Source organism: Physeter macrocephalus, chromosome 8, assembly GCF_002837175.3.
Source record: "Physeter macrocephalus isolate SW-GA chromosome 8, ASM283717v5, whole genome shotgun sequence".
Taxonomy (NCBI): domain Eukaryota; kingdom Metazoa; phylum Chordata; class Mammalia; order Artiodactyla; family Physeteridae; genus Physeter; species Physeter macrocephalus.
The window spans coordinates 96,429,079-96,450,288 of record NC_041221.1 but is presented as its reverse complement, the minus strand read 5'-3'; the positions used below and the strand labels follow the sequence as shown (position 1 = coordinate 96,450,288).

The 21,210-nt window shown below is 37.9% G+C and overlaps 1 protein-coding gene across 1 annotated transcript in view; it reads left to right on the top strand.

Annotated features, from left to right (window-relative positions):
* The first annotated feature begins 8,207 nt into the window (after positions 1-8,207).
* The window catches only part of LIX1 (limb and CNS expressed 1), a 50,920-nt gene continuing 37,917 nt past the window's right edge, over positions 8,208-21,210 (top strand). The window contains exon 1 of the mRNA XM_007119456.3: positions 8,208-8,900. Within this exon, the coding sequence (XP_007119518.1) occupies positions 8,819-8,900 (82 nt within the window). The 5' untranslated portion in view covers positions 8,208-8,818. The remainder of the gene's footprint in view (positions 8,901-21,210) is intronic.

Genomic DNA, 21,210 nt, shown 5'->3' with positions numbered 1-21,210 from the left:
GATGGCAGTTGTCACCCCACAGTCACCAGCCAGGATCTCTGAATTACTTGCATCTGTAGTTAGCATTGGCCAGGAGATACAACAGCAGATTCTTTTCGAAGATTGACAAAGACAGCAGATTCCCTTTAACCTTTGCAAAATTAATTCTACTGTTCCTTCACAAGACCTATCTAATAAATTCACTGTAATAATACAGATGCAAGAAAATGTCAAATCTAATTCCCTTGAAAATTGTACTAATTTTGAAAGTATTTACATAGCTTTGAATTTTAGGTATGTCTTTAAATTCAGGTATTCATTTTTTATAATCTATCTACTTTAAAGGATTTTAATAACAATGTTGAAGACAGCATAATAGAACCACAGAATATTTATTTTGGAATACATTTTCTTATATTAAAAGTTTGAAAAGCAATTTGGGAAACTATATGACTTCACCCTATTCAGTTTTATTCAGTTGACTCAGTCCACTTTTTGGGTACCTATTACATAAAAAGCTTAACTACTATTTGAGGAACTTAGAAGGCAAATAAACATAGTGCTTACCCTTAATAGCCTAAGATTTCCTGTGAGTTACAGAACAAATTAGTCAAATGTACAAACCTAAACAAATTATTCTGGGTCCAATCACAATGATTTTTAAAAGATGTTTTTGAGTAGCCATCATTTAGAAATTAGAGACTTTGCCTTAATCAGACAAGATGTAACCCTCACATTTTAAGACATCCATAGTGAACAATAAAAATTTTTAAGTCTACTACTAATATAGTAAAACTGTATTGTGACTCAAAAACACTTGTTGAATCTGGGAGTTTCAAATTTAAATCCTGGTTCTACCACTTCTCAGGTACCTTCTGTAGCCTCTGTAACCTTGCTTTTTTGGTTTGTAAATGAAGACATTTAATGGTCCCTGTCTCAAGGTTGTTCTGAAGATTAAATGAAATAACACCTTACAGGAGATTAGCACAGTGCTTGATGCTGGTCCCTCAGTATCCCCTGGGGACTGGTTCCAGGACCACCTGTGGGTATCAAAATCCTCTCATGCTCAAGTCCCTTAAATAAAAGCGCAGACGGTGGGTCCTCCATCTCAGCGGGTTCTGCATCTAAGGATACAGAGGGCTGACTGTATGTTTAGTGTATGTATTGTTCAAATGACTTAAGGTTACCAAAAGGGAGATTCCAGAGGAATCTTTCCATTTTTCAAGGTATTTCAACTATGATTTTATCGACGTACAGATACTTTGCTTGCAGCTTTCCATTGTCTACTTGATGTTCCCTTGAAATAAGCTTTTCCTGCAAGGTAAGCAGTTTGTATTTGTGCCAAGTTTGCAGTGTTGGTAACCATCAGTCTGTTCTTTGGTGTACAGATGGCTTCTGAGCTTTCTCCAGAATCATAAAGATCTTTAAAGGGTACTAACTGGAAGGTTAGTGCAGTTCAAGATAATCCTTTTAGTTAAGTGCACTGTAAATTTTCTGACAAAACACGTAGTTGCCTAATTAAAAAACTTAGCAGGTAAACCTGCTGCCTCACAGTTTTGTCAGCCATTTCCACAGGATAGGGGGTTGAGTTCATTAGGTTCTCACGGAGAGCACTTCCCTGAGGTGTAGGTTTGTTTCATGTCACATTCAGTGCTCTGGGTAGGCCAAGGCTCACCATCTTTATTGTTCATCCTTCCGCAGAACAACTCCCTAGAGAGCATCAGGCCATATCTTAGTTTGCCTTTCATGTGCTTTATGAAGTACTCTGCAACTGTAATGGCTGGGGATGAGGTAAAGTTCAGAATAGTCATGAGCTGCAAAGTTGCATAATGTGTGGGAATAACTACAAAGCCTACAACGCTCAAAAAGACTAATATTGCTATATTTTAAAGATCTTAAGTTTTTTTTTACCTTAGTATTATAAATAATGATGACATTAAAATTAACTTTATGTAACATTTAGAATCAAATTATTGTAGGTTTAATCCTATAAATCGCATGCTCATAAATATGTTATTTAGCACATTTGTCACAGTATTATGTGCTTCCGTTTAGAAAAAAAATAACCACTTGAAATAAATGAATCAAAAAAAAACCCTGCTTACTATATAACTCTGCTGTTGGTAGAAGAGGCTTGGCCTGCATTAGGAAGGAAAAAACATGTCCACATCTGTTTTCCAAGTGGTTTGGTGTTGTGTGAAATGGTATCTGGGGAAGGAGTACACAGGTTTTTAAATTTTTGTTGACTGAAGGTCGGAGAGACAGGAACAAACACACGACAGTTACATGACAGTACAAAGACTATACTAAAGAGCCTGATACCACTGGTCTAGTGCTGAGGAAATTCCAGGGATAGTAGGTAAGTGAAAGGCCAGAGTGCTTTGGTGAGTTGTTTTGGGCAAGGGGGATTTGGTTGAATAGGTAGAGTGAAAGAACTTGCTAAGAGGAAGTCATGCAGAAAATTCACAAGTCAGAAATCAATGTAGTATGCTTATTATACTGTACATGGGGAAAAGTGTTGTGTGGCAAAGGCCCAAATTAAAGATGATTTTGAAAAAATATTTTTATTTTATTGAAGTATAGTTGATTTACAGTGTTGTGTTAATTTCTGCTGTACAGCAAAGTGACTCAGTTATATATATTTTTGCATATTCTTTTCCATTCTTATTTATCACAGGATATTGAATATAGTACCCTGTGCTATACAGTAGGACCGTTGTTTATCCATCCTATATATGAAAAATTTTAAGTTTAACTTGATGTATTAGGAAAAAGTGATTGTAGATTTTAAGCAGTGCAATTATTTGATTTTAAAAGGAGGAGGGAGTAAAACTAAGGGAACTTTGTCAATGTTAGGCAATGGATTGGAGGAAAACTAGAATCTAAAGTGTTATCATGTCTTGTCAGCCTAAGTATTCCAATTAAGACAACCTGGAATAGAATCCTATTCTATCATACTAGAGTTATAGTCTTTATTGCCTTGTTCTTATTTTAGAGATGGGAAAACATCTTTAGATGTAAAATTACTTTTCCAAAGTCACATCGACTGAATAAGGTTGGGAGTGAGAGAAAAGATGGCATTCATGCTACCGGCAAGGTGAATGGTAGGAAAACCAGTGTACTCAAGTGGTTTAGACCTTTGTTTCCGGCCCAGGGGTCAAAATTCTACAAGTCACTAAGATCCACAGACTGTGACTTGTCTTTCTGGTGCCGTGGAGATATGAGAAAAGAGAGTCCTCACAGCCAGGTCCAGGCTTGGAGTCCTATCTTTCACAAAGTTCCTCCATTTTTAGAAAGTGGGTGGGTTTTTTCACTTGTTTTTCCATAACAGGCCTTTTCATCTTCTCACGGGCCCAAGAAACCCATCTCAGTAGACTGAAGCCCTGAGTGGAGTATTTCTGGTTTAGAGGAGGTGGAAGGGAAGCAGGGTGGTGCTGGGGGAGTAGTTCTTTTTCCTTGAGCTCAAGGCTAATGAGGTACCTTGAGAGGATCAGAAGAATATATTTTTGTCTAACTTGGTCTTTCTCCAGTTTTCAATTTGTGGAAAAATAAGCCCCCTTTCTATACAGTTTCCTATCCCTCCTTCTTTAAACAAATTTGAAAAGAAATAATGTTTCTTCTGTGTCAGCAGGATGCATGCTAAGTGCATTGCTCTGGTGGTGACTGCATAGGAAGTGAAATGGAAATTATAGTTTATAGTGTGAAATGGATGGGCGCAAGGCTTTTATCTTAATGTAAGCATATCCATAAGTGTGGCCTGAATTGAATTAAGAGTATACTAATGATACAGTCTTTACAGGAAGCTTCATCTAAAATATATAGAGCAGTGAAGTTACTGGCTTGCTTGAACCTAACATTGCCATCAACTAATCTCAGTTTTGTCATTTGTTTATAGCCAAAAACGTTTTCCCTAGGTTTGTTTTAACCAAATATAATTTTTTTCATAGTCTAGATTTTCATTTTAACTTGCTCACTGTTGCAAAGGTTTAAACATTTCATACAACTCATACCCCAGAAACATGCTTTTATCTAAAGAAGGAAGAGGGTAGCTAGTTAGTCCATGTAAACTAGGTGTGTGTCTCACCCCCCGCCCCCAGCATGCCTCTTATAGAAGACTGCATCTTTATTTTTATTTTTAGATAAAAAAATAATACTGGAGTTCTTATTTTAGAGATGGGAAAACATCTTTAGGCGTAAAATTACTTTTCCAAAGTCACATCGACTGAATAAGGTTGGGAGTGAGGGAAAAGATGGAATTCATGCTACCAGCAAGGCGAATGGTAGGAAAACCAGTGTACTCGGGTGGTTTAGACCTTTGTTTAACGAGTTCAGGTAACTCTTTTAAGATGAATCTGATCATTTTATAGCCACAGCTTATATGTTTTTTCCCCAACAACCAATAAAATAAATTCCTATCCTGGAGAGCGGGAAGCAGGGGGAGTAGGGGTGGTGGTCCTGTGAGAAAATGCAAGGAGAGGGAGAGGAACCAATAATCAGATAAACATTTATTAAAGATAAAACATTGTTGTAAAGCCTACTGGCATAGTCCACTCTGAAAACAAGCTAAAAATTTTTTTTAACTCTTCTTTTCAAAATACATTATTATGCTGGAAGTCAGCCAGCCACAGTTAAGGTAATCAATTCAGTTTTCATAGAACACGTATCTCATGACCCAAGGGCTTGGCATCATTATCTCCAATCTCGTAAATTTGAACATCCAAATTCCTCCACCTTTAAATAACTGTTTATCTTGGAAGTGTTAACCCGAGAACTAGCAAAGCCTCCTCCAATGATATCTTTGGCCTCTAAATTATTTCTTGAAGAATCAATTTTACTTCTCTTTGGAGACAAAATACCAAGATTGGGCTGGGTTATTGGTTACACAAAACAATCAAGATGATGTGGGCTCATTCAGGATCCCCAAATTATATGAAACAGAAGGTGCAGATAAATGAAGGGTTTACTTTCATTGTGCTTTTTGGTTCTCTGACTGCCCTGGCAAAGACAAAGGGCAGTTCACTAGTGGTTTTATCTGGTGGGGAGGGAAATTATTTCAGGAAAGCATTTTTCATAATTTTCTATAAAAATGAGAGAATGTACATTCCTTTAAATCTGTAGATGGGAGGTTTATCAATTTTCTAATTATTCATGTCGTTCAACAGATTAGTACTTAATAATGATTTCCTGAATATAGCAAAATATCAATGAACGAATATCAGATAAAGTTCTTTTACGTTGCCTGTGTTTTTAAACTTCTTTTGTCTGATAATTTGAAGTTGCCTTTACAACTGACCCTCTCATAAATACCTTCCTTGATTCAAACATTTCATTGGTCTCTTCCCAGTTGAGAGTAAACAAATTAACACTGAGAAGCCATTTCATTCCTTTTACTTGTTCCTTCGCAGTTGAGAGTAAACAAAGTTGATGCTAACCAGCTTTTCATTCCTCCTACTAGCCTCTTCCTAGATGAGGCTAAACAAAGCTGACACTGAACAGTCATTAGTCATTACCCCTGCAAAATCAGTTTCTTCCTAGCCTTGCCCTTTTTCCCCCTCCCCCCAAGCCCCCAGCAACATTGCACAGGGCTCTGACCCTCTTCGGCCAATCTGGTATTTAGGACCTGCCAGTTCCCCCTCCCATCTCCATTGGAATCTGGAAGGAGCTGCTGTCAATTGCTCCCCATTGTTTCTGTTTTGAATAGTTCTAAATAAGCTCAGACTCAGTTACTTAAAGCCTACTCTTTGGAGTTTGCATACCTTGTGCTAAAATCTTTCAGGACCTGTACTCTCATCAACAGGCCAACTCTCCTATTTCACCTACCCCATCTTCCTCCTCCAGGGCCAAGCATTGTATGAAGTGACACAGCAAGGAGGATAGTGGAGGTACTTCCTGTTTTCAACCGAAGACTATTCTTCGCTGCATTTATTATGTTTTCTAACATTCTGGATGTTATTTTAGTTGGTGGCCCCTGCTTCCTTATCAGTTTTTACCTGTAATGAACTAATTAGCAACAAGAATATTACTCATCTGTATTATTATTGGTACTCTCTGGGAGCTTTGTGTGTGCTGTTGCACTCAGCCTTCTACTTTTACCATTGGGTGATAAATTTTGAACACTGAATATGTCAGTTGGATTCCATTTCTCATATTTCTGAGTGGTACCCTTAACAGGATTTCTAAAAATATCATTTTGGTTTTCACTGTAGTCATCTACCCTGTTTCAATACTTTGATTTTGCTGTTGGCATATGACTAGAGATGGTTGCATTTGACAGTGAAATCTAATGTGTGAACTAGAATATATACTAAAACAGGCACACTGCACAGGGGTTTCTCAGGCTCTTCCATCTTCATCAGGTGTTTTCTATTTCAGAGAGAATGGTGAGAAACTACTGAGTTGTTTTTCTAGACAGTCTCACAATAGCACTTTAAGGTAAGAAGTCTTTAAGGGCAGACAAGGAAGAAATGAATATGCAAAGGCTTCAGAAAACATCTGCTGAAGAACTGGGCCTAATGAGAAAGAAGAAAATATACTATCCAATTGGAATGTTGTATATCCACCTTTCTAGAATTCTTTTTTTATTATTGTTTCTTAAAATATATCCCAATAAAGATCATGCTATCTTTATGAAATTATCTTTGCAAAGCTGTTTTGGGGTTCTCTAAGCAGATGTTCACAGTTTGCCTTTTTAAAAAAATCTTACAGAGGTTGAAGATAAGTTTTATTAATATATGTTTACCCTTCCTTTTAGTTAGCTTTAGTGGTGAGTATCTTTTAATTCACTCTATGAATGTGTCCCTTACTATTGATGAATGGGTATGAAGTTGACTATGAGAATAGCAGTGATTTCTTTGAAGACAGTCTAGCTTTTAGGAAATAAATGTATGACTTTCCAGAAGGCTAGAAAATGTATGATAGTATTTATGCTCATTTGTAATATACCCATAGTATCATAGATGTTGGATCTGAAAGAGAGCATCTGGCTCAAACCCTTAATTTTCTAGATGAGGACTCTGAGTCCAGAGAAGATAAGTGACTTCTTCAAAGTTATGCAGATAACTAAAATCAAGTCCTAGATCTTACTAATCCCAAATTCAGTGTTCCTTCCACCACACTACACAACCAAAATACTTTATGTACTACTGGAATTAAATTTAAGCCCATTAAAAAGTCCATTATTGATTGAAATCCCAGACTTATTTCTAATTTTTCTACTTTTATATTATTTGTCTCACTCCTCTGAGAAGTCCATATTATTTTTTCTTTTCCTCTAATGGGAACCTAAAATATCTTGGTTTCTAACTCAGTATCACACTGAAAATATTTGCATTCATTTATGCTTCATATCCAATCAATATATAATAATTTTTTGTCTACAAACCATCTATTTTCTCTTTCAAATTATGAACCGGATGGCAAGGACATTGATGATTTCCTATTTGTTACAGCCCATGTAAAGTACACTTCGGGACCCTATGAAAGAAGTGCGACTTCTTTCAATTTCTTTTTTTATAATATCTTTGCACTCTGGGGCAACCCTGTATGTCTGCTGTGTGTGGCATATGCATACTCTGTGGGCATTGTACTAGGTGATGGTCATTATAATAGGAATTACTATTACAGCCTCATTCCTTCTATTTCCTTTTATTAAGCCCACCGCTTCTACCAACTAGCCGAAGAAGCTTATCACATGGAAAACATTCTATATAGTCTTTAAAGAACCAGTTTCAGTTAATCATATAGTACAACATAATTATGGAATCTGAGTATTGGAAAGAACATTGGAAAGCGATCTCCTGTGCCTACCCTGGAAAAATATTTTAAATAAAAGTGAGGAAGTCCTCAACAAGCCATCAACAACTAACATAGGTTACAGCCACTAAAATCAGTTCTTTTACATCTGGTTTAAATCCTTATTACTGCAGTAGAATTCTATGACATGTCTCCTGTGGAAGGACTATTTAACATTGTTGTGAGTGGTGTAGGACATCGGTAGAAAAAGCAGCTTTGTTTTCTTCAGATATTTTCATAACCACCTATATTCTTTGAAAAATACATTTTTCTTCTCCTGAAGTTTTTTAATATAAAAAGTTATCATGAAAGGAAATGAAAGGAAGCGAATGATATCAGAATTCATTAAAGTCAATCTTGGGAACGATTTGCCTCGGAGGATAAAGAGGGAAACAAATGTTCCCAAGCAAGTCAAAACACAGACTATGAGATTTTACTTGCCACTCTGCCCATCAAAAGTGACTATAATTTGGGTCGGTGAAAAAATTAAACACTTGGCTCCCAAAGAGATGCTCCTGAATTCAAATACAATACATGATCTGGTGCCTGGCTACATCCACAATCTTTACAGCACTTCTTTACCGAGAAGAATTTAGATTATACTGATTCTGAGCTGGAAGTCCTGAGCTGGAAACTCCTTTGCTACTAAGGAAACTTTCTTGAGAAATAGAGTGACCAAAAGAAATATGGAAGTCAGAAAGCTGCACACCATTCAGGCAAAATCTGGTTGGAGAGGAAAGCTGTTCCCATGATTAGTGAGCTTCCTCAGCTAGCCTGTAGGTGGGTGTGTTTAACAGAAGGAAGCAATGGGAACCCGCCTGTCAGCCAGCCTTTTGAGCTAATTAGCTCAGCATACAACAAAGATAAGTGAGCCTGGGAGGAGGGCCCCCTGAGGGGTCTTTAGATTCTGGGAAATGTCTGATTGGCAGATGTTAAAAGAGATTCTTTGGTAATCCTGTGCATCAATGAGCTGCACAAATTCAGACCAGGACTGCAAAAATTCAGGCATGAGGACACTGTGCAGCAGGCTCGCACAGGCAGACCCAAGATGGACAGAACCTTGGAATCCTTGAGACACATCATTGCCCAAGTCTTGCCTCACAGAGACCCGGCTCTAGTCTTCAAAGACTGTAAGTACTGAAGGGAAAAACGTTTTTTGACTTTTTTAGAAAATAGTCCTAAATGTCTAGTCACATCCTATTTAAGTATGTTTTCTCCTAAATCTCTGTAGTTGTGTGCTGTGGTCTAAGTGGTATTTAACTTGTTACTGACTTCAGACAGAATAATTTCATTTCACCTACGGGTATCAGTCGCTGGGATATTTTGTCAGTGATAGATCTTGTTAACCGTTTAGAAGTCTGTCTGAAAATCTAAGGTTCGCCTAAGACTTAATGAACTTTTCCAGATGATTTTTAAATAAATCAAGACTGATTGGTACTAGGATTAAAACTAAAAATAACTTGAATATAATAAAGTATATCTCTTTTTTAACCTGTTTAATCCTCCATACCATATATTATGTTAAAAAAGTATTGTTTGAAATTTTTTTGTTGCAAACAAGTTAATAAATCACTACTGAGCTCTTAAATTTTGATAACAAAGTATAACACTTTAGTTAAAAGGCCAGTAAAATGAGATGTCTTCCCACTTCTGCAACAACGCCCTCCCCCCCAAAAAAAATCTAAACAGCTATGGCAAAGTTATTTCAAAATCTTTTTTTAATGGTTATGAAAAATAATTCAATCAAGATTTCCAATTCTAGCAATACTATTAGACCATTTATCATGTAACTTTGTTTCTGGAACCAATTTGATTTCCTGCTGCTGCAAAACAGACTATCTTCACCTTGTATCTTATCTACAGTGGGTTTCATATTACAAAGGGCTTCTGAAACAGAACTTTGCTATGGAACTGCCCAAAAAGTAAAATGCATATGGAATTTTTTTTTTTTTTACTTCAATAAGTTACATCTTTCTTCTTTGTGAATCTCATATGTTTGTCTCCATCAAAACATCAATGGTTTGTATTTTTGCTTTCTGATTGCTGAATAATGTTCGTTTCCAGATGTCCTTTTAGTTTATATTTCTCATATGTGTGAAGAGAAAGAAATGTTAGGCAATTTTATTCTATAAAATTTTCTTCTTAGAAATTAAATTGTAACCCATTTGCCCACTAAGGCATAAAGTGAAAGCCTGCTCTTTCTTTTTTCTTTCTTCCTTTTTTCTCTTCCTTTCTTTATTTTGCTTTCTTACTCCTCTTACTCTTTCTCTTGCTTTCTTACTTTCTTGCTTTCTTTTAAATATTGTCTTCAAGCATGTGTCAATAGCTATGTTACAACTAATAAAAATCACTCCCTCCCCCAGTCTAGCCTGGACTCTATTCAGGTTTGGCATGTTTTTTTTAAATGAAAAGGGGAGGAAAGAATGCCTCTCTCCTACAATAGCACTGAATTCACTAGTGAAGGGTAAAAAGGATCTTGACCTGCCTAAGACTTTGGATAAACTGTAGAGGACCAGGGATCATGTGGTGAGGGTTTGGATAGTAGAAACAGTAAAAGGAAATAGAGGTGAAATTTTTCACTGAGTTCATTGTGAATTTAAGAAATTTAATCTGAAATTATATGGCCCACTTTTTGAACTGAACTAAATCCCAGCAATTGTTTACAGTTTACCAGAGAGAATAAAACAGAAAAGGATTAAAATAAAACATACGTTAGGTTCCATCACCCAGGCCTTTGTGGGAACTCTTTTATATGGAAAAGCAAAGAAGTGTCCTGTTTTATAGATTTCATTCCTTAACAACTTAAAATTTCATCAGATAGCATTGCCTGCTGACCCTAGAATGGGCTGCCACTCTGCAACTGCTTGCATGGCTTAATAGGTGTGAATTTTAACTTCTGAGCCTCTCCCTTCAGGTGTTTCTAATCTGAAAAATGACTAAATGAAAGTAAGCCAAATGGCAGATTTCTGTGCCAGGGGTTTTTATGATATCCAAACATCCAACCACTCACCATGCTCATGTAATAAATGGGAACAGTTTCACTTACTTTCTGGGGCAGACATCACAAGTCTGCCTAGGGCCTATGCCATGCCTCGGCAACCTACCATGCATGTGCCAGGGTTTAGCATGTGGACTCATTTTCTTTGGCACACCCATAAGTTGCTGCCACCACAGTCCTGCTTTACACAGCCTGTAAAAAGCTGCTATCAACCTTGAATAGCAGGTTCTAAGCAGCCTCCTCTCCTCCTAGTCACTCTTGTCTCCTCTTCCCCCACCCCAGGCCAGTCTCTTTTTGCCAGAAGGAAAGAGCTAAGCACTTGAACACATCACTGCCAATTCCTTAAGAAAAATTGCTACCTTGCTTTCCTACAAGATGAAAAGCCAATTCAACAATGCTTAAAACCATGCACAGTTGAACAAAGGAGCATTAAAAAAATAATAATAACATTCTAAAAGTGTTTTTCTAAATTTCTCTTCTATGATGCAAAGGCAGTTTTTTTCTCTTTATTCTTCAGAAACATATAATACAAGGAATGTAAACGATCATTTGATTAATTTGTTGCCCTCCCTTGGCTTTTGATTTGTTTAAAAACAAGCTATAGTAAATTGAATTTTCTCTTCAAGTTGGTCAGGAAAAGTACCCAGAGAGTTTTCTGGTCTGAGACCGATGCACATGGGGATAGTTACATTCATTTAAGGAAATAAAATATGAATGTTTTTCTCAGCCAAGGAGGCCCTCCAAGTGGCATTTTGTAATGCATTAAACCTCTCATTTGTTTTAGACAGGTGTTCATCTGGCAAAAGTTGTAATTTGTTTTTTATTTTCTTTCCTGAAAGGAAATTTCATGATACTTTTCCCTTTTTCTCTATTTTGCATTTCAAATGAAAAATAATGGAAAGAAATTTAAAATGAGGTGGGTTCTCAGTTTGTAATTTGCTCATCTAAGCTGACACTGGACTGTTCTCCACTACCTAAATCTCTTCATTTTGTAACAAGTATCTCTGGGAGTCTCTACCACCAGACAGAATCTCTTTGCAGAGAAATTAAGACATATATCCATGTTGCCCTTCATTCTTGGCTTTGTGCAACATCCAGTTTCTATTCATGTGTCATGTGTCACAACCAAAGATGAGCCATCCTGAAAGCAGCCCTTGTCAGCTCTTTTGAGAGTTTGTGTGTGAGCTTACTATCTGTTTGCCCCTGTTTAACAATTTCTCACATGCTTTCCCAAAGGAAATCACCGCCCCATGATTTCAAGATGTCTGCACTTTCAGATCCTACTCTGAGCATTAACTCTTCAAATTATAAGAGATAATATGCTTATCTGCCATCTTGGGATCCTCCTTCATGCATTAATAGTAATGCTAAGATGTCAGTCCTCATCATGTGATTAAGGCACTATGCTAAGAACGTTTACCCTTCACAGCAAGCCAATAACATAGGTACTATTGATTTTATAGGTGAGAGAACTGAGGCCTGTGGAGGTTAAGGTGACTTGCCCAAGGCCACACCTAATAAAATGATAGAGCCAGGATTCAAATTCTATCTTCCAACCTCTCACCTTTAGCCATTGCAAGACATTGCCTCTCAGAGGTGTTACATTACCATGTCATTTGTGCTGTCATGGCAGTATCTGTTAGGAAAACAGAGATGGAACTGAAATGGACTCTTCTGGGTGTATGGAGAGAGCCCATTAAATAGGCATATCTGAACAGGAGTGTAACAGGAGTAACAGTGTAACAGGAGAGTAATAAGGGCATTTTTGAGGAGAGAGAACAGTTTGTCCAAAGGCAGATCAGGCAATACAGGAACAATGCATCAGGGGAGGTGGAGACAAGGCTGAGAAGGCAGGTGGAGTCACGCTCAAGTGTAAGCAACAGGGGTCCATTAGAGTTAGCAGTGATCATAGATTAGTTCTGGAAGTGTATGGCCTCATGTTGTATTGGGGAAAGATTATATTGACATCTGCTGCAGGTATACTTCCTGATACTAAGCTGGAGACAATTGCAGATTTTTCACAGCAAGAATCCTTTTGCCCATTCAGGCAAGATGCAATACATGCCTATAGGGAGAAACCACTTTCACTAAATAAAGGCCAAAATCAAGGCAAACTTTTTCAGATAGTTAAAAACTATCTTAGCTGTCATTAAAGCCATGAGAACATGTTGGTTTCTAGCACAGATTTATAAAGTGAAGTGTTAGATTTCACTAATGTTTCCCAAAATTTTATAATGAAAAAATACTGTGGAACATTTAACTAAACATTGCACAATTAGGAGAAAAATTTCTCACATATTTGAAGTACATTAGCTCTTCCATTTGAGGAGACATTTTCTGCATGAAAGGTTGTATTTATACCAGTTAGGTGAATACTTCAAAAAGTACATTTTTACCCTTTGGAAAAATTGGACCATACTATAGAGCTATTAAAAACATCTTAGTAATCATGAATCTGGCTGTATGGAATGCAAGAGAGGAAGAATTCTCAGGAGTCAGTATTTTCCCCATCCCATGCTTTTTAGAGTAGTTATCTAAAATCTATAAATTTGATGATACATTTATGGTTTTTGCATTTCACATAAAGGAATGGAGTAGGATGTGAGGGATGAAGGCACTTGTGCAGTAAAATTCCTACATGTATTGCATTGCATTCCACCACAAAAAGTGTGCTAGAAAGAGCATGGTTAAAAAACAAAAAACAGGGACTTCCCTGGTGGCTCAGTGATTAAGAATCCGCCTGCCAATGGTGGGGACATGGATTCGATCCCTGGTCCGGGAAGATTCCACATGCCACGGAGCAACTAAGCCCATGTGCCGCAACTACTGAGCCCACGTGCCACAACTACTGAAGCCCGCGCGCCTAGAGTCCGTGCTCCACAACAAGAGAAGCCACAGCAATGATGAAGCCCACGCACCACAAGGAAGAGTAGCCCCCACTCTCCGCAACTAGAGAAAGCCCGTGTGCAGCAATAGACCCAATGCAGCCAAAAATAAATAAATAAATTTATTTTTTTAAAGTGAAGTATTGTTTTAAAAAACCCAAAAAAAACAAAAAACTCCACTGCTTGCTAGCTCATTTTGGATTAATGATGGCATCTTAATTACAATAATTTGAACTCTGATAATTTTAGCATCTAAACTGGATGTCCATTCTACTGAAAAAGCCTATTCAAAAGCTAGTTTTACTTTATCTATTACAGGACACAACTATTTTTATTTGAATTTATACTAAAAGAAAAGTGCAGATTTCATTTCAGCTATCTGTGGCATAAGCACTGTTCTCCTTTTTTCAGTAGATACATTTGGCAGAGTTTAAATACTAAAGTCTTAGTGCCAGAGAAAAATTTTTCAAAATGGAAAAAAAGAAGTGGCTTCTTGATCACTTAATGGCCATATCTGTCTTAATACATTTATTTCTTAATATATAAATAAGATTTAACAAATCAAAATAAAATATGAGTGACACCCATCCTGTGATCGAATCTGGTGCCTCTTCATGGTCTGCTGTCTCATCTCACCATAGGCTTTTTTTTTTAACAGTTAAGATTTGTTAGCCTGAACTCAACTTTAACAACTTCTGAAACTCATGTGTTAAGTTACAGCTCATAATAGGATACAGCTGCACAAGGGTGAGTTTCTAAGTTATGATTTTTCTGTTTAAATGATACGGTTTTACTGATTATGTGCTACAGATTGATTTAAGAAATGTAAGACAACTTTAGAAGCCTTTCATAAAAGAATCTTCTTTATTTAATACATTTCATATTGGTGTTTTAACCCCAAAGTCTCTTACTTCTTTTCTTCCATGTTCAAATGCTCATATAAGTTTAGTCTGTCAAGGCAGTTTTAAAAATCCTATTTTAAAAGAAAAAGGAAAAAAAAAAAGAATCCTACTGAAAGTTTAATAATGACAAAATAGTCAATTATTACACTGCTTGTAGTTTTCTACATTCTCTCTCTGGTGTCCTTAGAATACTGTTTGAATTATGGTTTTGCTTTTTTTTTTTTCCTACTGGGATGATAATCAGTTTATCCCTATTTTGATCTCATCCCATTAATGCAGCTGTGGGAACACATCATCTAGTCACCACCCCTTTCACACTTATGGGCTGTATAGTGTAGTTTACATTTTTCTCATGTGCCTCTGTACTATGAGTTATAGTTTTGCTGGCATGTTTTTGTCCACACCTAACTTGGAAGTCCCAGGAGGGCAAAGCCATACCTTGCACTTCTATGTAACCCCCAAGGTGTCTCCCACAGGGCCAGGCACCTAGCAGGTGCACAGCAGACTTTTCTGGTGGCTGATTTGTTTATTTTCTCCCTCACAATAAGGGGAAAGATTTTTCCCATTGTCAAGTGAAATATGATGAAATAAATGGTACTGGGACTTTCTAAACCATCATCCATTGACACCTTAATCACAGCCTAATTGCATGCAGGGTTAAGTTGACAGCCCCATGAAACAGGAGGCAGCATGGAAGAAGGATGGGCTGTGAAAATAAACACTGCCACCTCAGGCAACTTCCCCAGAACACTGCCTCAGTTGGCCTTGGTAGAACAGCCCAAATTATCCCATCTACCACACTGGCAGTGACTCAGATTGCCAGTCCTTATATTCATCCTCAGGGTCTACCCTCAACGCTGGGTCACACAACTCTGTGTGCACCAAGCTCTTTAGGGCGAAACTCTGCCCGTGCCTTGTACATAAACCCTAGCTGGATAGCTGTGGCAGGGTCATGGAGAGCTTTCTTATAATGACTCTACCCGGGGAAGGTATGTTACATGCCTAAAGCCACATTTGCACAGATTTGACCATTCTAACTAAACAGAACTGGCCAGCAAAGTAACAGTGTTTGATTTTTTTGTTTGTTTTTTGTTATCTTGGATCCTTGGTTATCTAAAGTCAACAGTCCTACAAAGTCTCTTAAATATAGTGCAATGTCACTGCCCAATGGCACATGGGAAAGATATCAATATATACTTCCTAATTGGTTAAGTAGGTTACATCAGGTTTTTAGTCTATGTAGCTTTTGTGGTTGGATGATATCATTTGAACCATGGTGCACAGATAAAGCACATTTGGGAGCTCAGACCCTGCTATTGCTGCTGCTGTTCAATTGTGATATATTTAATGACCTTTTATTTTAATGTCTTTGTGATTCCCTCTTGTTCCTTGATATTCTCTCCCCTCTGCCTTCTTAAAAAATTACCTTGTACATCCAAAGATATTTTTTTTAAAGTGTTATTTAAATTTCTCCCCAAATGACTTATAGTTCAGCAATTTAAAAGTCTAAAGGTGAAAATTAAACCAAAACGAATGATGTACTTTTTTGCATATTATAGAGAATCTCCCAAGAGGTTAATTTTGTAAAAAAAAAAAAAACCCAAAGGATCTTAATTCCCTCAGAGAAAGTGCAGAGTAGAGAATGGGGACCAGACCAGAAGAAAAGAAAAAGCAAACAAAAGAAACACAACCCCCAGCTGCTGAAGGAGCTAGGCACTGACTCTGGAGCATTACTAAAAGAAAATAATGCTGGGAACAAAGCAAGACTCTTAGCTGTCTCAGCTCTGTTGTGTGGCTGTGGCTACCTTTGAAAGAGTATCTACAGAAAAGAAGAAGGGGCCCAAGATTCCTACATATTGTGCACGACACACAAGCTGTGTCAGCAAGATTCCATTAGCCTGGTCAAAACTTGTCAAAGCCTGAGGATGGTTATAAATGTTTAGACAGCTGGCTCTGTTGGTCAGTGTCCTGGAGTTAGCCAAGCCAAGCACAAGACCCAAAGATACCCCATTTTGCATGAATGGCAAATTGGTATCATGCCTTGAGCTTGCTCCTTCAGTTATCTGGGGGTCCTTTTCCTATTTCTCCTCAACAAATCTAGGGAATCACATTGACAAAAACAAGTTGTACATGATTGAATTGCTAGAATAGAAAATACTAATTAACTTTATTTTAAAGTATCACCTGCTAAGGGTAATTTAAAGATTATATTAAAATATTGCATAACAAAAATCCACCTGTTTGGAAGCAGAGAATCGATTTGAAAATATGTTTATCATCTTGAAAGCCTCTTAATGGTTTATCCTTAAATGGTAGCCTTTCCAATTTGTCTTTAATAGTTTTTGGCAAGGGAAATTTTGCCCAGCTAGAATTTTTTTCTCACGTAAGGCATAAAGAAATTGTTTCTTTTTTTCTTATAGATTCATAACATACTTTTAAGACCCCTTATTACTGACAAATGACTGTCTTCCAGGCAGGACTTACCTCGTATTAGGTAATTGAACTGGGCAATGAACTATAATGTTTCTACTTTCCTAAAGCACAATCAGTCATTAACATTGATTTCAAATAAGAGTTAGCCCCTCTCTGTAGTTTTTGCTAAGAGCAGTTCTATTGCCATTAGCATTTATTAGAAAGTGAAAAATTGGGACAGACATCCATGTCTCCAGATTTTGAGACATGTAGCATTTCATCTATTTATTTTCTGGCCATTATGAAGCTTTGACTTTAAGAGTGAATGATATTAAAAGAGCTTTCTTTTTCCCATCTCTGAACTCTTCACATATTTTGGAAATAAATTAAAAAGCACAATGTGTCCAATTAGAGAATTTTCAGATTTGAGACTATTTTTAGAATGTTTAATGATATGGTTTCCAATACAAGAACAGTCAGTCTCAAAGATGCAACATGCAAGCATATAATCATGCCTTTTCCTTTCTTCCTTCACCTTCTCTAATCACAAATAATAGCTAACACTCTAGTGCTTACTATGTGTGAAGCTCTATTCTGAGCATTTTCCATTTTAAGCTTTACAGCAACCCTGTAATGTAAGTACTACATTTTATAGATAGAACAGGAGCACTAGGTAGGTTTCTTACAGCGGTAAAGACAGGATTCAAACGCAGGCATTCTGGCTCCAGAGTCCATGCTTTTAACTACATAAGGAAACTGCCCGCCTGTTGATAAAACGTGGAGATAGAAGATGCAGGACACGTTTTATTGTGTTCAAACCAAAGCCCGTATTTGAGGACTCTTGTATAACACACTCTATAATCCGTGGGGCATTTACATCCTTTCCATCTCACAGTTCCCATATGAAAACATATATCATGTGTCCCTATTAGCATCTTCATCATGTCCAATCTATGAAAATGACAAGCTCGGAGTTTTTAGGATAAAAACCCTCTGAGTGGCTTCATGCTCCTTCCAGACTACAAAAGGAGCATTCTCTTGCTTGCTTCATCTCCTACTCACTCCTCATAGAGATTTTCTGCTCAAGCTCCTCCCAGAAAAACATTCTTCCTGGGCTCACCCAGATGCATAAGAGCAACCGCACATTCCCTCCAAGTATTTGTGCCCTTGTACTTCATGAATGGAGCCACTACAGGCAGCACATCACCTCAGGCAAAGACAAAGGACAAGGAACTCTGTGTTCCTGCCTTTCTCTCCCACTTGGGTAAAGCTGAGGCACCAGAACAGTAGGATAAATTTCCAATGATTAAAAGAAACAAACTCCCCTTACCCTGTCTCTTATCAAATTGTACCCCCTTCCTAAAGGCATCCTTCCCTATTGCTCCCATACATAATTCCACAGCTGAGGCATTACTGTTTTTCTTACTCTTTTTGTCAAATGCCACTCTCACTCCTTTGAGAGCACAGCTTCTATCCCTTACCCCATCCCAGTGTAAATATTTTTCTGAGGTGGCTCAGCTTAGGCCCTCCTCCTATGCATATTTTTATTCTTTAATTAATTTATTTATGTGTTTTTGGCTGCGTTGGGTCTTCGTTGCTGCGCGCAGGCTTTCTCTAGTTGCGATGAGTGGGGACTACTCTTCCTCGTGGTGCGCGAGCCCCTCATTGCGGTGGCTTCTCTTGTTGCGGAGCACGGGCTCTAGACACACGGGCTTCAGTAGTTGTGGCTCGTGGTCTCAGTAGTTGCAGTGCGCCGGCTCTAGGGTGCACAGGCTTCAGTAGTTGTGGCACAGGTTCAGTAGTTGTGGCTTGTAGGCTCTGAAGTGCAGGCTCAGTAGTTGTAGCACACGGGCTTAGTTCCTCTGTGGCATGTGGGATCTTCTTGGACTAGGGATCAAACCCATGTCCCCTGCATTGGCAGGCGGATACTTAACCACTGCGCCACCAGGGAAGTCCCCCTACGCATATTTTTTTTCTGACCTTTTCAGTTCACATTTATCTACTTTTCCCCTTGAATCTATTTAATTACTGTGTCATAAATTTTAAAGTTTTAAATATTACCTTAAAATCTTTTCTGTTCTACAATGTAGCAGTCTAGTATTTTGTTAATAAATTATATTATGAATTCATTATTTCTGCAATCAAATTGTAAGCCTTTATGAACAGAGGCCTATTTTGACTGCTTTTTTTTTTTTTTTTATTTTACTCTATACCGTCAAAGACAGGGTTACCAGATAGACCAGTGTCTCATTGCTGGTTAATTGTGGTGTTCTGTTACACAATTCCTGATCGCAGAGACTACTTTCAAATCCTTTTCAACACAGTGCTCCAGGCAGTCAACATAAATGGATTAGAATTGACACTCTGAGACAAAAGTACTTACCATTCCTGTTCAGGATTTCCCTAAGTCCTAGTTATCATGAAGGTAAAGCCCGAGCTGGCAAGCAACTAGCAATCACATGTCTACTCTGCCCAGGCTTCAACTTTCTGCACTTCCTCAGCCATCTCCATCTGAGCCATGGCTGCCGCCACCACATCCATGCTGTGTGGGCACCATGGTGGTTCATGTAAGAAATCTCCTATCTAGAAGGAAGTCTTGATCTCTCCATGAGTCGTAGTACCTTCACCTATCTTCTATATGGTCATTCAGTTGCACAGTACAGATATGTAGTTTTCTTAGATTCCAAATGAATTCAACAACTGCTTCTAGATGAATAGCCCTGTGCTAGATACCAAGGAGGCTACAGAGGAGAATGAACCAGAGTCCCTGCCCTCTAGAATCAGTCAGCTGTGAGGCAAATAACATAATACTGTACTCTATAAGATGAATTGTTATCACAAGGCATTTCATTCCTCTGGCCAGAAGTAAGTCCAGCCAAGTCTGACTTGACAAATTTAGCCTGGAGCACCACATCTATTTTATTACATGGCTTATAGGAGATTAAGTGCTAAGACATAGGGCCACTAATGGAATAAGAGCACAGAAAAGTACATTCATGTGGGCTAGAACCAGTGAGCGAGGCGTGATGGAGGAGGTGGCATTTCCTCTGAACTACGAGAGTAAATTGGATGGATAGAAGGGAGGGACAGAAACAATACTCAGGATAGGAAAGAGAACTTGAACCAAAACACAGGGAAAAAATATGCCGTATATGTTCAAGGACAAGTAAAGACACTGCATTTCCTGAAGCTGATTGAGGATTTCTGTTAGAAAGGGTCAAAGGTTGGATGGTCAAAGTGTTCCACATTGTCGGATGTCTTCGTTGGTCAACTGCGTTCTGTGAAGTTTGATGCTGAACTTTATAATCAAAGAGAAAGCTTGAGGAAGGAGAAAATGAAAACCTCATTCATGAAAGACTTGCTTGGGGATCTAGTTACCACTCTGAAAACTCTGTCCTGTTCAAATTTTTAAACACAGTGAAGAAAAAAGTATCCACACTAATGTCTATAAACTGCATAGCAAATTGTCGTCTTGTTGATGTGAAAATTTTCAAAATTGCTGAAGAGGTTTGTCCTAGTCAGCTTGGGCTGCTGTAACAAAATACCATAGACTGGGTAGCCTAAACAACAGAAATTTATTTCTCACATGTCTGGTGGCTGGAAACTCCAAGATCAAATTGCTGGCACACTCAGTACTTTGGAGAGAGCCCTCTTCCTGGTTTGCAAATGGCTGCCTTCTTGCTGCGTCCTCACAAGGCAGAGAGAGGAAGCTGTGGTATCTCTGTTCTTATAAGGACACCAATCCCATCATGGGGCTCTACCTCGTAATCTCATCTAAACCTGACTATCTCCCTAAGTCCCCACTTTCTAATACCATTATATTAGGGGTTAGGGCTTCAACATATGAATTTGTGGGAGACACAGATGTTTAGTCCATAACAGGGTCTATTACATGTGTCTGAGGAAACAATTTGGAGCAATAAAATTCATTAAGAAGTTTGATGTGCAAAGTCAATTCAGAGGTTAAATTGCTTTCTTTACTCTCAGATGTTATAAACTGATAGAAGTCACAAAAAGGAACTGGATTTCATGCTGTTGTTCCTAGGATCTCCCCAACAATTCTCTCTCCTTCCACTTCCTCCCATACCCCCAGCCTCAGCCATTTGACATTCTATTTCTTTCTTTTTTTTTTTAAACATCTTTATTGGAGTGTAACTGCTTTACAATGGTGTGTTAGTTTCTGCTTTATAACAAAGTGAATCAGCTATACATATACATATATCCCCATATATCCTCCCTCTTG